Source organism: Arvicanthis niloticus, chromosome 3 (genome assembly GCF_011762505.2).
Source record: "Arvicanthis niloticus isolate mArvNil1 chromosome 3, mArvNil1.pat.X, whole genome shotgun sequence".
Classification (NCBI taxonomy): domain Eukaryota; kingdom Metazoa; phylum Chordata; class Mammalia; order Rodentia; family Muridae; genus Arvicanthis; species Arvicanthis niloticus.
The window spans coordinates 65,865,738-65,884,439 of record NC_047660.1 but is presented as its reverse complement, the minus strand read 5'-3'; the positions used below and the strand labels follow the sequence as shown (position 1 = coordinate 65,884,439).

Genomic DNA, 18,702 nt, shown 5'->3' with positions numbered 1-18,702 from the left:
TTTCATCGTTTCATTTTGCCTTATATTTTGGTTCGTTAAGTACCACTCAAACATTTGTTTCATTTAAAGTAATTTTCTTTTTCTTTCTTTTTTAAAAATTACTTTTTTTTTATAATCCTATATTTGGCCCCTTCCCAGTCCGCTCTCCCAAAGTTATTCATCCCATTCCTCCTCCCCCCTGTCTCCAAGAGGATGCCCCTCCGTAACTCCCTGGGACGTTTCCATGCCTGGATGTTGCCATGCACCCACCTTGATGATAATAGACTGAACCTCTGAGCCTGTAAGCCAGTCCCAATTAAATGTCCTTATAAGAGTTGCCTTGATCATGCTATCTGTTCATGGCAGTAAAACCCTAACTAAGACAATCTGACTCTGTGGATTACTTTGTGACTCCCAAACTTTTACATATCAATCCCCTCTTTTGGTATTCACAACTTGATGCTTTGTTTCATGTTCACAGTGATGCAAGAAAGTGCTCTTTCTCTAACTAGCCATTCTCTTGCTCTTCTGAGAAAACAGTTTATCTAGTTCTACATATTTTATGCTATCTTTCTTCCCAGGAAGTATATAATCTTTTCATTATCCCTGTGGCTGTTTGTCCACGGGGGTTGGGGACAGGGGAGTGGACAAGACAGGGTTTAGACAGTTTGAGCATTGAATGATTGACTTCTGGGTCTGCCTCAGAGAAACAGTTCAACTTTATTTCAGGTGAACAAGGATCAGATCTAGATCTGATATAGATCTTGGGGGGTGAGTAATGATTTCTAAGGTTGATATACATTACTGGGTAGGGTAGGAATGCTTCATTTTACAAGAGGAATTTGATAAATCTGCTGGGCCTTGTAAGAGAATTCTTATAAGGACAACATTATAAGGTCAACAACTCTTATAAGGACAACATTTAATTGGGACTGGCTTACAGGCTCAGAGGTTCAGTCTATTATCATCAAGGTGGGTGCATGGCAACATCCAGGCATGGAAACTTCCCAGGGAGTTAGGGAGGGGCATCCTCTTGGAGACAGGGGGGAGGAGGAATGGGATGAATAACTTTGGGAGAGCGGACTGGGAAGGGGCCAAGGACAGCAGATTTATCTATTTATTCTGCCATAGGCTTGTAACATGACTTTTTTCCAAGATTTTTTTTGGGAAGGGCTGATTGGCCATAACACATTACCTAATTATCATAAGAGAGGAAGGGTTGAGTGGTAAACCATGTAGCACTTGCCAGAAGCTCTGTGCAGGGTCATCCTCTAGATAAGGTCAGGCACCTGTTCTTAGAGATACTCTCCAGATAAGATCAAGCAGAGAAGACGAAGCCCACTGAGAAAGGGAGTCCTCCATTTTCTGTGAGCTCAGGGAGCTTATCCAGACATGGTGGACTGTGACCTTAATGCAGGGTCTTCCAACAGAGGTGTGTATTTTACAAAGACTCTTCTTCAAGTTGTTTCCTGCTCCTTTTTTGAACATTTTCCAAGGCCATGTTCTTACCCTTCTATCTCCTCCTACTGATGTTTTTGAAACAAGGCCTTCCTGCATGTCTAAGAAATGCCTTAAACTCACATCCTCTTGCTTCAGGATCCAAAACCTGAATTCTCTCTGGGATTTTAAACATGTGCCACTATGATTATCCCTTTTCTCATGTTTGATATTTAGAGAGAAATGAATATTGTTATTGTTGTTATGAATAATGTACTCTTGCAGAATATAGTTTGAGTATAAGCATCTTTCCTTCTGTTCCCTTTGTACTTGTTGATGATAAAGATTTATTATGCTTTATTGTATACACAGGATAAGTTAATCATCATCAGTGAAGTTTTCACCAAATTATCATCCTTAAATATGCCTAAAAATAAACTATTCAATAGCAGGCCACTGAAGCGTGAACCAACACCTGCTACTTAGCTGGGTTGATTCTAACTCCTTTCTTACCCACACTCTACAGTCTCTGGAGACTCGCAGAGTCTTCCAGGACAATTATTTCTTTATTTGTTTCTATGTGACCTACTTCAGCTCTGGCATAGATATTCCCCTGATACATATGGTTTGATGACTATGTTAGAAATGGAGAGGGAGATAAAGTGAAAGGGTTAGGGAAGAGGAGAGAGAAGGAAGAAAGGAGAGAAATGGAGATGAGCGGCAGAGTCAGAAAGAGAGAGGGAGAAAGAAATGAGATCTAGAATGTTCACAGATCTATTCCTGCTCAACAGGACTTTATTCAAGAAAAACGAATAAACACTGGAATTCTGGAGTGTGAAGGCAAGAATGTGGAATTCTGGAGTGTGAAGGCAAGAATGTGGAATTTTGGGGTGTGAAGGCTGGAAACTGTTGCTGAAAAATTCTGGAGCAAATGAGCTTTATCTCACTCTATCTCTAGCCATTCCAGAACCATTTTTTTTTTTTAGTAGTTGATTTGCATGTGCTTGCCTGGACTTGTCCAGTTTTTAGACCTAGTCTCCTTAACTGCCAATTTGAAGTCCATCATGGAATCAGCCTAGCCTTCTCAACATAAATAAAAATTAGAAGCTTATGTTTGCGTGTATTTGTCTCTCTGAGTTTGAAGAACCCAGTACAGTACTTTTAAATTATGCATTCTCATGAAAATTTTATAATTTCTTTTACTTTATTTTTGAATAATATTCATCTATCAATATGTCTATCTATCTATCTATCTATCTATCTATCTATCTATCTATCTATCATCTATGTATGTATCTATCTGTCTATGTATCTCTCTATCTAGAGATAGATGTACATCTCCACCAAGTTCTCATTATACATTCTTTTGTTAATAAATATCTAGGATTCTTTCATCCCCTGCAATTTTGAATAGAGTAATATTAAACATGTTTGAGCAAGTATCTCTGTAGTGAAATACAGAGTCCTTCAGGTATATACCCAGCAATTACATAGCTGAGTTACACAAGACTTTATCTTTTAGGTCTGAGAATGCTTCACACCCATTTCTATATCAGTTTATGTTTCTAACACAATCTGGTGAATGATGGCTTCCTCTTTCTCAATATCCTCATCAGACTTTGTTGTCATTTGATTTCTTTTTTCATTTATTAATTAATTTACATTATATCCAGATCACAAGTCCCCTCTCTCTTCTCTTCCCAGTTCCACACTCTTCCATCTCCTCCCCTTCCCTTTCTCTTCAGAGAAAGGGAGACCTCCCATGGATATCAACCTGCAGTAGCATTAGGAACATCTTCCCCTATTGAGGCCAGGCAAGGCAGTCTGGTTAGGGGAAAGAGATTCAAAGGCAGGGAGCAGAGTGAGAGCCCCTGCTTCTGCTGTTAGGGGTCCCACATGAAGACCAAGGTGTATATCTGTCACACGTGTGTAGTGGGCCTAGGCGTATACCATATAGGCTCTTTGGTTGGTGGTTCAATCTCTGTGAGCCCCTGTGGGTCTACATTAGTTTATTCTGCAGGTCTTCGTGTGGTGTTCTTGACCTCTCTAACTCCTTCAATCCTTCCACCCACTCTTTCACAAGAATCCCCAAGCTCCACCTAATGTTTGGCTCTGGGTTTCTGCACCTGTTTCCATTAGCTGCTGGGTGAAGTCTCTCAGGTGACAGTTAAGCTAGATTCCTGTCTAGGCTGAAAGTCTATTTGATTTTCACTGGTTGTCAGGGTATTGGCAGATGTCCAGAAAATGGAGCTCATGGGACAGAGTGCATTGCAGCTGAGCTTGCCCCAAGGGGACATGGTAGGCAGGGGATTAGGGTTAAGGGGCTCACCTGATTGTTTCTGGTACCAGCAGGCCTCCAGGAATGAGGCTGAGCTAAGGGTCAGAAGATGGAGCTGAGGGCACAAGGGCACAGATCACTGCTGCTGATGTGCCCCAGGGGAACCCAGCAGGCAGGAGATTGCCAGGTACAGGGCTTTCTTGGTTGTCCCTGATGCCAGCAAGCCTCTTAGAATTCAGGCTAAGCTTTTAATAGGAAGATGGAACTCAGGGGACAGGGCACAGCTAAGTGTTGCTGGGCCTGCTGCAGAGATTAGGGTGGGGAGCTGCTTTGCTCACCTAGTGTTCCTGTTGCCAGCAAGCCTTCAGGAATGCAGGTAGAGTTGTGGGCCAGAAAATTGAGCATGTAAGCAGGGTGCAGCTCACTGCTGCAGAATGTGCATGCGATTGAGGGGAGCAGGTTTCTCATCTAATGTCCCTGGTGGCCACATGCCTCCAGAAATGCTGGCAGAGCCATGAATATGGAGCTCAGAGGACAGGCAAACATAACACTTTCTAAGGAAGAAGATTGCAATGGGAAGGAATGTTTTGCATGACCCATGGGGTTCAAGAACAAACTGATTAGTAAAGGCCTTTGCTTGTGGTTCTGGGGGTTGAATATAGAGTCTCCAAAACAGTAAGTGTTCTATCATAGAGCTATATCCCCGTACAATACAATAATGACATCTAGCTTTAGCATACCACTTCTGGTTTCTACCTTTCAGAGGATAGCAGGTGATGAAAAAGTACAATTCATGAGAGTAAGGTAGAACCTCGATGTTCCAGAAAACTTTTCTTTAGAACTAGAAGGATTACAGGTAGAGAACACAAAGTGGAACTAAAGTTTAGCCATTATGAATAGAGAGTGCCTTTACTCCTGTAGAAAGAAAAACTACTTATTATTGCTAATATGAACTTATAGTTAACAGGGAATGCAATTTTAATGACCACTGTGGAGATCTTCAAATGATCCCATCAGGCTGAGTTTTAGTTTAAACATCAGCCTTTTGGTTTTTATGTGATTTTTGTCATTTCAAAGAAGACAGAACTGCATATTTGCTGGTATTCTAGAAAACATTCCCCACAAACAATTACCTTGCAGCTGTTCTGTCCATGCCACGATGAGGAGGTGTGGTGGGGTGGGGCTGTGAAGATATCCTCATGGAGGCCTGGTGGTGGGGAGAGGAGGTATGGGTTGTGAACAGTCAGAGGGTGGACCTGGATGAGGATAAAATCTGGTAAAAAAAAATCTGATAAAAAAAAGATTAAAACAAACAAACAAACAAAACTCCAGCTAAAATCTCAAGTGCTTTAGTTTTTAACTAGTTAGGTTAGAATACTTTGCAGTTTGAATACTTCTTTGATCACTATGTTGAGCCCACAAGATGGCAGTGTTTTCATTGGGATCCTTAGCAAAGTTCTCAAATGGAAGGGAAGTGGGGGATGGGGTCTGGGGAGAAGGGTACAGGAAGAGGGGGAGGGGTAGAGAAAGGGCTGGAGAAAAGGCTTGGTGCTTCTGAGATCATGAAGAGTCTTTTTTTTCTTTTAGCTGCCAACTTAGAGTTGAGGATCTCAGTCCTCAGTGAAGAAGAAGGAGGAGAGAATGAAATCCTTGAGTGTTTCACTAGTCATCCTGTGGCTGCAGTTAAACTGTAAGTTTGGGAATTTCTTCTGGATCCAAGTGTGATATTAGCTCCAGGCTAGTGGTAGAAACTCAGATGTTCTTAATATCTAGTTAGGGGTGTGAGAGCCATGGAAAAAACATTCTAGAGTGTTAGCATCCATATAGATCTAGTCTTGATTGTCTGGCCTTTGTCTTTTCCCACAGGGGTGAGCAGCCAGCAGAAGGTACAGCAGAGTCCAGATTCCCTCATTATCCCAGAAGGAGGCATGGCCTCTCTCAACTGCACTTCCAGTGATCGTAATGTTGACTACTTCTGGTGGTACAGACAGCATTCTGGGAAAAGCCCCAAGGCTCTGATGTCCATCATCTCCAATGGTGAAAAGGAAGAAGGCAGATTCACAGCTCACCTCAATAAAGCCAACCTGCATGTTTCCCTGCACATCAGAGACTCCCAGCCTGGTGACTCTGCTCTCTACTTCTGTGCAGTGAGCACACAGTGCTCCCCAGGCACCTGCAGCCTGCACACAAACCTACTGTGCCCCATTAATGCCTGAGATATGGCACACACTACCCAGTGGAGACATTCTGTCTCTATTCTGTATGCAATAAGAATTGAGAACAAGAGTGGAGAGGGCTTGATTGATTGGAAAAGCATTTTAACATTTTGTATGTAAGTAAACCTGAGGGAAAAAGGCACAAGACTGATTTGGTTGAAATATTTTTCATTTTTCTCACATGCTGATGGTTACATAGCAGTGTACACACTCTTAAAGTGAATTTCTTATTGAGTTGTAAGACAAGCACATGGCCATGTTACTAAATACATGCCATGCCCTAAAGACCATGATCACTTCTGCAGCACTGTCCCTTCTTTGTTTTTAAAACATTTTCAATAAAATATGTTTCCTATTTTTAAAACCTAGCTTATAAGTAGAAGGTTTTTGTAGGGCAGTTTCATACATGTTTATTTTCCGTTGACCCTTCTCTAAGTGTATCCACTGTGCCATCTCTTACTTCTCTATTCTTACTTAAACCTCGTTGTTGCCAAGGCCCCCCATTCCACTTCCATATCTTCTGTTCTCTTACCTCCTACTCATTAATCTTTCATTATGCTCCTTTTCCCTCTTTTAGTTTCCTGGTATCTACTCACATCCATAGTCACATGAGTACATATAGATGAAAAATAGAAGCTAAGATTTGCATGTGTTTGTTCGTCTGAGGCCATAATAACTCATTTACTATGGTATTTCTCAATTATATCCATTCCATGCAAATTCTACAATTTCATTATCCATTTTGCCAAATTATATATAATCATTACCCAAAAGAATATATATAATGAATACATAAATATATGTATTGTTATCCAAGCTTTCATTATCTGTTCCTTTGTTGATGAACATCTAGGCTGCCTTCATTCCCTAGCAATTTTGAGTAGAGCAGCAATTAACATGGTTGAGCAAGTATCTCTATAGTAGGATACAGAGTCCTTCAGATATACATCCAGGAATTACAAAGCTGAACCCTATAACACTTCTTCTTTTAGCTGTATGAGAATCCTTCACACTGATTTCCATAGTTGTTACATTAGTTTCTATTTTTATCAATGATGAACGAAGGCTTCCTATTTTCCAAAATACCAACATTTATTGTTATTTTTAATTTTTTTATTCTTTCATACAATATCTCGACTGTAGTGTCCATTTTCTACATTCTTCCTAGTTGTTTCCCTCCAACCTTCCAGATCTCCCCCAGATCTGCTCCTTTTTTCTTTCCCTTCAGAAAAATGCAGGCATGCCAAGGATATCAGCCAAACATGAAATACCAAGTTACAATAAGACCAGATAGAAACCCTCATATCAGAGCTGGGTAAGGCAACCCAGTTGGAGAAAAAGGTTTCCATGAGTAGGCAAAAGAGTTAGAGCCACTTTTACTTCCACTGGTAGGTATCTCACAAAACCACCAAGGTAACAATCATAATGTATTTGTGTAGGACCTACAGCAGATCCATCCAAGCTCCATGATTTTTGCTTCAGTCTCTGTGAGTCCCTCAGAGCCCTGGTTAGTTGATTCTGTGGACCATTTTTTCTTGGTGTCTCCAACTACTCTGGCTCCTACAATTCACCCCCATGCCCGACGTTGAGTTTTTACATTGGATCCAATATAAGGGACCCAATAGAGATCTCCAACATGAGCTATGGCTCAGACTAATGTTTGCTTGTGGGTCTCTGCATCTGCTCACATCAAATGCTGGAGGAAGCCTCTCTGATGAAGATTGGGCTAGGCACTTATCTAAGAGTATAGCAGACCATCATTAGGAATCACTCTGGTTTTTTTTTTTTTTTTTTTTTTTTTTTTTTTCTATCTTAGGTCTCTAGGTTATCTGTCCTGCAGATAGTGGTTGTCCAGCCAATGTTGGACATAGGCTCCCGTTTTGGGCCTGGTCCTCAAATTAGATCAGCAATTGGTTAGCCCTTCTAACAAGTTCTGTGCCTCCAGTGCTTCTGCACATCATGCAGGCAGGATGGATTGTAGGTCAAAGGTTTTGTGACAAGTCGGTGTCCCAGTGCCTTCACTGGAAGTTCCCTGGTTTCAGAAGATAGCCAGTTACTGGGAGTCCTCACAAGAGTCATGGTAGTAGAATCCTGGGAGTTTCCTTTGCACTAGAAAAGTGCACCATCCTTGAAATGCACTCCAATCCCAGTTGCCTCTTACAGTATTCTCTCCCTCCATCACAACACCTGATGATTCCTGTTCCCATTTTAGCTCACTCTGAGTCCACCTGATGAATATATTCTATTTCTTCTTCCAAGGGAGATACATGAGTCCCTCTTCAAGCCCTCCTTTTTACTTAGTTTCTCTGGGTATGTGAATTATAGCATGATCATATACCATGTTTGTCTTTCTTGGTCTGGTTTATTTCTCTCAGGATGACTTTTTTCTAGTTCCATCCATTTTATGATGTTGGCTTTTTTTTTAGACAGTTGAGTTATACTCTATTGTGTAAATGTATCACATTTTATTTATCAATATTCAGTTGAGAGATATCTAAATTGTTTCCAGTTTCTGGATATTATGAACAAAGGTATAAATATAAACATAGGTGAGCAAGTGTCTTTGTGGTAGGATGGAGTTACCGTTTGCTACATATTCAAGAGTGATATAGTTGGTCTTGAGGTAGAAGGATTCCCAATTTTCTGAGAAAATGCTATATTAATTTTCTTGGTGCCTGTACAAGTTTGCACTCACAACAGCAATGGGGAAGTGTTCCCCTTGCTCCACAAGAGCTGCCTGCAAGAGCTGTCACTTATGGTTTTGATCTTAGCTATTCTACAGGTGTAAGGTGGAATCTCAGATTTGTTTTGATTTGCACTTTTCTTTTAATTGGGGAATTTAGTCCATTGATGTTAAGAGATATTAAGGAACAGTGATTGTTACTTTCTGTTATTTTTGTTACTAGAGGTGAAATTATCTTTGTGTGGCTATCTTCTTTTGGATTTGTTGGAAGAGGATTACTTTCTTGCTCTTTCTAGGGTATAATTTCCCTCCTTGTATTGGAGCTTTCCTGCTATTATCCTTTGTAATGCTGGGTTTGTGGAAAGATATTGTGTAAATTTGGTTTTGTCCTGGAATATCTTGGTTTCACCATCTATGGCAATTGAGAGTTTTGCTGGTTATATTAGCCTGGGCTGGCATTTGTGTTCTCTTAGGGTCTGTATGACATCTGACCAGCATCTTCTAGCTTTTATAATATCTGGTGAGAAGTCTGGTGTAATTCTGATAGGTCTGCCTTTATATGTTACTTGGCCTTTTTCCCTTACTGCATTTAATATTCTTTCTTTGCTTTGTGCACTTGGTGTTTTGATTATTATGTGATGGGCAGTATTTCTTTCATGGTCTAGTATATTTGGTGTTCTATAGGCTTCTTGTATGTTTATGGGCATCTCGTTCTTTAGATTAGGAAAGTTTTCTTCTATAATTTTGTTGAAGATATTTATTGGCCCTTTAAGTTGGGAATCTTCACTCTCATCTAACCTATTATCCTTAGGGTTAGTCTTCTCATTGTGTCCTGGATTTCCTGGATGTTTTGTGTTAAGAACTTTTTGCATTTTGTGTTTTCTTGGACAGTTGTGTCAATATTTTCTATGGTATCTTCTGCATCTGAGATTCTCTCTTCTATGTCTTGTATTCTGTTGGTGATGCTTGCATCTATGACTCCTGATTTCTTTCCTAGGTTTTCTATCTCCAGCGTAGTCTCTCTTTGTGATTTCTTGATTGTTTCTACTTCCATTTTAATGTCCTGGATGGTTTTGTTCAATTCCTTCACCTGTTTGGTTGTGTCTCTTGTAATTCTTTAAGGGACTTTTGTGTTTCCTCTTTAAGGGCTTCTACCTGTCTACCTGTGCTCTCCTCAAATTCTCTGAGAGTGTTATTTATGTCCTTCCTAAAGTCCTTTATCATCATCATTAGAAGTGATTTTAAATCTGAATCTTGCTTTCCTAGTAATATGGGAAATTCAGGACTTTCTTGTGTGGGAGAACTAGGTTCTAATAATGCCAAGTACCCTGTGTTGCTGATGCTATGTTCTTGTGCTTGCCTTTTGCCATCTGGATCTCCTTAGTGCTACCTGTTCTATCTCTGATGGGAGCCTGTCTTTTGTATTATCTTGGTTGTATCAGAACTGTGTGGGTTGGGTGTTACTACTGGGGTAAGAGCTGGGGCCCACAATCTGCTCAGTGCTCAGGGGCAGACAGGAAAGTATCAGTGCTCATGGCCAGGAGTGACTTCCTGGGTCCTAGTGGGTCCCAGTTACTCCCTGTTTGTTGTGGGCACTGCTGTCTCTTTACTTAGGATACTGCCTGTGTTAGAGCTCCTGGGAGGCCTGCTTTGTCTAGGTTCTGTGAGATTGGGAGCCGATTTGCATTTTTATAATACCTAAGGATGTTGAACATTTCTTTAAGTGCTTCTTAGCTATTGGAATTCCTCTGTCAAGAATTCTATGTTTAGGTCTGAACCCCATTTTTAAATTTGACTATTTGGTTTGTTGATGTCTAGTTTCTTATGTTCTTTTTTGTTGTGGTTCCTTTTTATTGGATTTCTTATTTATTTACATTTCAAATATTATCCCCTTTCCAGGTTTTCCCTCCAGAAACTCCCTATTCCCTCCCTCTTCCCCTGTTTCTATGAGGGTGTTTTTTATCCACCCACCCACTCCTGCCTCCCTGCCCTGGCATTCCCCTACAATGGGGCATGAAGCATTCACAGGACCAAGGGCCTCTCTTCCCATTGATGCCAGAATATATATGTTGGATATTAGCTTCTATTGCATGTGGAATTGGTGAAAATCTTTTTCTATACTCTAGGCTGCTGTTTTGCCCTATTGACACTGTCCTTTACCTTACATAAAGTGCCATTTTTTATTTGTTGATTTAGTGTCTGAGCTATTGCTATTGTGGTCAGGAAGTTTTCTCTTGATCCAATGAATATTCCCATTTTCTCTATCAGGTGCAATGTATCTGGTTTTATATTGAGGTCTTTGATCCAGTTGGAGTTGTGTTTTGTGCAGGGAGACAAATATGGATCTATTTCCATTCTTCTCCATGCAGACATTCAATTTGACCAACACCATTTGTTGAAAGTACTTCCTGCTTTCCATTGTGTCTTTTCAGCTTCTTCATCAAAAGCCAGTATTCATATATCTGCAGATTTGTTTCTAGATTTTCAATTCTATTGATTGATATGTCTGTTGTTATACAATGCCATGTGGTTTTTATTACTATAGCTCTGAAGTACAGCATGAAATCAGGGATGGTCATACCTTCAGATGTTCTTTTATTGTTCAGGATGTTTTTACCTATCCTGTTTTTTGCTTTTTTTTTTTATACAAAGGAGAATATTGTTCTTTCATTGCCTGTAAATATTATGTTTGAATTTGATGGGGATGTCATTGAGCCTATCATTTGTTTTTGGCAGCATGGCCTTTTTGACTATGCTTTTAGTATAGATCCATGAGTATGGAAGATCTTTCCATTTTCTGACATCTTCCACATTTTTTCCTTCAAAGACCTGAAGTTTTTATAATATAAGTCTTTCACTTGCCTGGTTAGTTTCCCCAAGATGTGTTATCATTTGTGGTTACTGTGAAGTGTGGTGTTTCCTTCATTTCTTTCTCAGTCTGATTTTCATTTGTATATAGGAAGGCTCCTTACTGATTTCTTTGAATTAATCTTGTATCTAGCCATTTTGCTGAAGGTGTTTATCAGCTGTAGGTTTTCTCTGGTAGAATTTTTGGGGCCACTTCTGTATACTATCTTCTCATCTGAGAATAGCCTTTCCAAATTGTATCCCCTTGATCTGCTTTAGTTGTCTTATTTCTCTAGCTAGAACTTCAAGTACTTTATTGAAGAGATATCGAGAGAGTAGACAGCCTTGTCTTCATCCTGATTTTAGTGGAATTGCTTTGAGTTTCTCTTAATTTAATTTGATGTTTGCTATAGGACTTCAGTAAATTGTCTTTATTATCTTGATGCATGCTCCTTGGATGCCTACTCTCTCCAAGTCTTTTATCATGAAGAACTGTTGGCTGTTGTCAGTTTTTTCTATGTGTAATGAGATGATCTTGTGTTTTTTCCTTTCAGTTTCTTTATACAATGTCTTACATTGATTGCTTTTCATGTGTTGAGCCATGTGTTATCTGTAGTTTTCTTTCTTTCTTGAATCTTTGCATTGTTTCGATGTCAGCATAACTGTGGCCTCATAAAATAACTTGCCAATGTTCCTTCTGTTTTTATTTTGTGGAATAATTTGGGAAATATTGTTGTTATCTTTTTTTTTTGAAGGACTGGTAGAATTCTGAGCCAAAACTTTCTAGACCAGGGCTTCATTTATTTATTGAATTTAAAAAATTGTTTATCTGATCTTGATTTAACTTTTAACTTTGGTAAGTGGTAACAATAAAGAAAACTATCCATTTTGTTTATGTCTTCTTATTTGGTGGAAAGTACAGACTTTTTAACTGTCACTTCATGATTCTCTAGATCTCTACAATGTCTGTTGTTAAGTCCCCCTTTTAGTTTCTGATTTTGTTAATTTAGATTTTCTCTTCTCATTTTAAGTTAATTTTGACAAGAGTTTGTCTGTCTTGTGGATTTTTTTCAAAGAGACAACTCTTTGTTTCATTGTTCAGTTTGTTTCTGTTTCATTGATTTCAGCCCTCTGTTTGACTATTTCCTGCCATGTACTCCTCTAGGGAGAAACTGCTTTGGGTGAATATTAGGGCCTTGGAACAGTGGCAGGTATTGAGGAGAAACCATTGGTGGCCAGGGTTAGGATACTTGGGAAGGAGAATGAGGCCAGGAATATCTTCAGCAGATGCCATTTCCACAAAGACGGAAAAGCTGAATGAGTAAGGAGGAGGGCTGGAACTGTTAAGAACTGGTGGAAAAGTGAATATAATCAATCTGCCTTGAATGAAATTCTCAAAGAACTAATGAAAGTGGGAAAATATTATCTTTTCTGTTCATAGTTGATTCATTTGAAACCCCACATCTACCTCTAAGCCTGTGTATTGAAATGTGACTTCAATTTTTCAATCTTAAGAATGAGAATTTCTAAACTGTGCAAGATTGTAATAGCTCTCCAAGATACTCTAGCATATAGGCCTATATATGCTCTCATCTTGTAAAATTCACTAACAACATGAATCACCACTCACTCTAAGGCTTCACAGAGCTCCCAGAGACCATCTGCATGAATGTGGCCTACAAAAGGATAGGTCTCAATCCTGAAAATTTGAAAGACCTAAGAAAGAAGAACTAGGCTGAGTATCTACAGAGTTGAATCTTATGAATCCATTCAGACATGTGGGCAGAAATCAGTGAACAGAAGGCTTTGTAATTATTATATTTTTTGTTTGATCAGAAATGGACTAGGAAATGTATAAAAGAAGCCGGGGCACAACTCTATCCTCAACAGTAACAACTCTAAAACTTATTATTTTTGAATAATCGCCTAGGCCTATGTCATAAACTACATTCCCTGAATATCTTATAAATTAATTAACCTGTTTATTCTATGAGTGACACATAGCTGGTAACCTAGACTTAGTTTCACATGTCTGTCTCCTCAGAGTTCAGGACAAATATTTTTGCACACCTGACTCAATCTCAGAGTTCCTCTCTCCCTACCAGAACTCCAGCTTCCTCTTTCCTGCCTCAGCTAACAGTCCAGCAGATTTTTATTAACTGGTGATGCTTCCTTTCAGTATATAAGAGATTCTACAATTTTGTAAAACAATATGATGGTTTCTCAGAAAACTGGGAATGTATCTACCTCAAGAGCCTGATGTACCATTTCTGGGAATATATCAATAAATGCTCTTTCCTACCACAAAGACAGTTGCTCAAGTATGTTCATAGCAGCTTTATTCATAATAGCAAGAAACAGGAAACAACCTGAAGTCTCCCAACCAAAGATTTGATAAAGATGGTTCATTTACACAATGGAGTATTTCTCAGATGATGAAAAAGAATGACATAATGAAATTTGCAGGCAAATGGATGCAACTAGAAAAAAAAAAATCATCCTGAATGAGGTAATCCAGATACAGAAAGATAAACATGCTATGTTTATAAGTTGACATAGGCTGTAAAAAGATAATCATGATGTAATTCATAGACACAGAAAAGCTAAGCAACAAGGAGGGCTCAAGGGAGGGACATTAGATTTTGTGGGCATGGATGAGAACAGGATGCATTAGATAGGGAGAGGGGGAACTGATGCAGGGAGAGGATGCGGGGAGAAATGTACTGGAGTTGTGGGGCATTTCAATGGTTAGGTGGAGACCTAGTACAATGGAAACTCCCAAGAATCTGTGGGAGTGACCCTAGTGAGGATTCCTATTAATGGGAGATAGAAGCCTTAACTGATCATCATCTATAGCCAGATAAGTCTTCCAGTGTAGAGACTGTGACACCACAAAACTTTCGACTACAAAAACTTTCGACCTACAGTTTGTCCTGCCTGTAAGGAGTGCCAGGGTAAAGATGGCACAAATGTTGTGGCAGTGGCCAACCAATGTGTGGTTCAACATGAGACCCATGTCAGGAGAGGGAGTCCATGCTTGATACTGCCTGGAGGGCCAGGACACAGGCTGGAGAGCCAAGAGACCTAGGACAGAAACAGACCAGACATGACTGGAGAAAAACATGAAAAGTCAATAAAACGATTCTGCTATACTTGTAGAAAGGGCCCAAGGATAATTGCCATCAGAGAAGCTTTATCAGACACAGATAAGAATAGATGCAGAGACCCACAGCCAAACCTTGGGCAGAGTCCTGGAATCCTACAGAAGAGGAAATGGAGGAGGGATTGTAAGACTAAAGGAGTTGAGGACACCACAAGAAAATCACCCACAGAGTCAATTAACCAGAACTGTTGGGGGCCCACAGAGACTGAAGTAACAATCACAGAGCCACATGGGTTTTCTCTAGATTCTCAGCAAATATGTTATGGTTGTTAGCTTGGAGTTTTTCTGGGACTCTGAGCCGTGGGAGCAGGGTCTGTCTCTGAGTCTGTTTTTCTGACCTTGGGACTCTTTTTCTCCTGCCTGGTTGCCTTGTCCATCCCTGATATGAGGCTATGCACCTAGTCTTATTTTAACATTTTATGTCATGTTTGGTTTAATATGCCTGGAAGGCCCACTGTCTTCTGAAGGGAAACCAAGGTGGAGTGGATCTTGAGGAGAGGAGAGGTTGTGGGGGAGTGGGAGGAAAAACTGCAGTCAGGATGTAATATTTGAGAGAATAAATAAGAAAAACACAAATCTTTAAAAAACAAACAAATATAATCAAACAGTGTTTTTGTTAGGTAGATTGTCTATGACTCTTGTAGGGAGCACTGTCAACCCACTTGGCAGAACTTACACACACAAACAAACACACACACAGTCACACAAGCACCAGTGCATGTGCACGCCTGTGTGTGTGTGTGAACATGAAACAATACAATTCCTGGAGATGTTATCAACATTCTTTATTCTATATGTCTCTCTTTATTCTCTCTCCTTCTTTATTGACTTCTCTTTTCCTCCTCCAATTAAATCTTCCTCCTCATATTTTCCATCTCCTCCTTTACATCCTCCATTTCCTGGTATTTCCCTCTCTGGAGCTCCTTTTACTTTGCTGGTGTGTGTAGTTCAGTTTCTAACTCACATCTGAAGATTTTGATCTAGGAACAACAGATCAGAGAGAAAATGAGACATTTGTTTTTCTGGGTCTGGTTATTATTGAAAGGTGTGTATTGAGTTCAGTCATTTTGTTGTATTTTTACAGTTTGCATTCTTAGTTGTTCTTTGTGCTTCAGTAATTACCACTCCATTTGTTTTCTTCCTATAGTTTCTATGCAATGTTTATATGTCCATTAACTCTGAAGTATTGCTTCTGGTATTCTTTGTATGAATGATCTTGTGTCTTTACTGTTTGCATTCTTAGTTGTTATTTGTGTTTTAGTAATTATCACTCCATTTGTTTTCTGTCTAGAATTTGTTGGCTATGTCTTCATCCTGAAATATTCCTTCTAGTATTCTCTGTACGGATAGTCTCATAAACATGGGTTCTTTTTAGCCTATTTGTTTCATGTATGGCTTTTCCTTCTTCAACTATGATAGATATTTTATGCTTGGTACTGTAGTTTAGGTTGGTATGTATAGTCTTTTAGAACTTGGCATCCATTGCTCTAGTCTCTGATAGCTTTTAATGTTTCCATTGAGAAATCATGTGTTGTTCTGATGTGCCTTGCTTTACATAAAATTATTTTTCTTGCAGCGTTCAATACTTTTCCTTAGTTCTGAATGTTTAGTGTTTTAACAATGATATTCTGTGTGTTTCTTTTATTTTCTTGTTTATGTGTTTTTTTTTTTTTAATCTATGTGGGTGTGTTTTTCTTAGGATAAGGAGTTTTCTTTTATGATCTTTTTGAAGAGGCATTCTATGCCATTGACCTGAGATTCTTCTCCATTGATTCCCATAATTTGAAGACATAGTTTTTTTTTTGTTTTTTTTTTTTTGTTTTTTTTTTTTGTTTTTTTTTTTTTTTTTACTGTATTATTTGTTGTAGAAATTATTTAATCTCAATCAGGGACTTCTACCTCTCCTTAGATCTTTCAGTTCCCAGATAAAAAAAACACACAAGTTTTATTATTATAATAAACTTTATACAGCACTAGAGATGGGCAGATATTTATCATCTATGCTATTATGTCTATTTCCTTACTAGTAACCCACAGTATGATTTGTCATGTTCTCTCTGGGCTGCTCTTAACTCCAGTTGCCAGGCCTCGTGGTAATGATATTAAGATTCTTATCCCATGGTATCTTTTCCTCTCTCTGCCTTCTTTTTTCTCCTGTAGTTCTCCTCTGACCCCAAGCCCAGGAATCCCAAACCCTACCTATATCTCTTCTGGAGAGCTATTGGTTGTCAGCATCTTTATTTAACCAATAGTTTATTTATTTTTATTTTTTATTCATTGCTTAAACTTTATTTTCTTCCTTCTTGATAATTTCTTTTATATATATATTTTATTTACATTTCAGATGCCATCCACTTTCCCCATTTCCCCTCCCTAGAAAACCCCTATCCCATGCCCCCTTTTCCTTTTTGCTTTTATACAATTTTTTAAAATGTTAATCAAAGGCTTTATAAGTTTGGTAATGCTCAATCAGAAGTGTAACCCAATACCCAACCTAGATAAATAAACTATCTTTGACTGGTGGAGACACGTGAGCATCTGCCTCCATGCCCCCCCTCTCTTTCTCTCTCTTTTTCTCTCTCATCACCTAGCTTCTCCTCTCCTTCATCTTCTCTTCTCCTAACTCCATCTCTTCCTCTAGGTACTCCTTCCCCCTTAGCTCCTCCTACATATCACCCTTCCTGTTAAAATAAAACTTTTTTCTCACAATACAACTAGAGCATACTTATTCCTAATTGTACTAGTGAGGTACAAGATAGTCCCAATACCCAGTCCATCATTTTGTTGACTAACCAGAACCAATAGTTTAAAGTAAGAAACAAGGTCATATTGCATGTGAGGAGTCTCTGAGATCAACCAGGACATGGGGTCCAGTATTTAGCATCACAATACATATCAAAAGACCAAAATCGACATTAATTATTGTCATTTTATGTGTATATGTTTTGCCTACATGTGTCTGTGCATTGCATATGTGTCTGGTATCTGATGAGTCCAGAAGAGGATTTCATATCCCCTAAAAGTAGTGGTAGAGCTGGTTGTGAGCCATCGTATGGGAGCTAGGGATTGAACCTCGATCCACTGGTAGGGTAGTATGTTCTTGTATGTTCCTTTCTTGAGTTTGAAATTTTTCTCATATTCTTTTCAATATCTGAAACCTGATTCTTTAACTACATGTAAGCCTGGATCATGAGTTTTCTCATTTGTTATTAAGTTTTAAAATCACACCTTCATTTCAGCATGAGTTCTGCTTTATATTTCTTTATGTAAATTGAATTCAGGTTTCAAATCCTGGATTGTCTTCATCATTTCCTTTAGCCTTATATTTTACCTTATTGAGCATTTATTTCATTTAAGAAAATTTTCTTTAAGTTTGTTAAGATGTTTGTGTCATCTTTAAACTCTTTGGATTTTTAAATAAAGCTTATGATTATTCTTCTAAGTTCTATATTCTAAGGTTCTATATTGATCTAAATAATTCCGGATTTGAGGGATGGGATACATACTGTCTTCACCTTTCATATTGTTTGTGTTTTCTTTGTGATTACAACTGGGCATGGAAGACTTCATTAATTGGTTGTGTGTCTCGTGAAGACAAGATATAGTAGCTGAGCTGGTACACAGGATTTGCCACAAGGATGAAACTCAGAGGCTGGTCAAGATATAGGTAAGACTCAGCATTCTAGACTGGTTTCCTGGTTTTGGACATGAGATAGGAGTGGGGGTTGGGAAGGGTGCTGGAAGGTCAGGCATACTTGGCAGTCTGTGCTGGTATATACCGACTGGGGTGAGCCCTGAGGTTGGACATTAGCAATGAGACATTTCTTAGGAAGATTCAAAACTATGTCCCTCTTGAAGGAGCTAGTAGTGGAGAGGCCCTGTTCTCCAGTTTCTGCTTATTCTGAGGATCTCAGACCTCTCATCTTAAATTAGGTCTTTGCAGGGTGTCAGACTCTACACCTCTGAATCTTATCCAGAGTTTTATTTTCTCTATTTCTTAAAGCCCAACCAAAGGGGGTCTCCTCTGCCCTCTTATGTTTTCAGCACCCAATGTTAGCTTATTTGAACAGTTTAAAGTTTATTATTTGAACAGTTTAAG

General features: G+C 39.0%; 1 gene segment (V, D, J or C); it reads left to right on the top strand.

Annotated features, from left to right (window-relative positions):
• Positions 1 to 5,281: 5,281 nt before the first annotated feature.
• Positions 5,282 to 6,207, top strand: LOC117705623 (T-cell receptor alpha chain V region 2B4-like). The segment is given in 2 exon segments: positions 5,282 to 5,384; positions 5,561 to 6,207. Coding segments are annotated over 2 exon segments (399 nt in total).
• Positions 6,208 to 18,702: the final 12,495 nt, after the last annotated feature.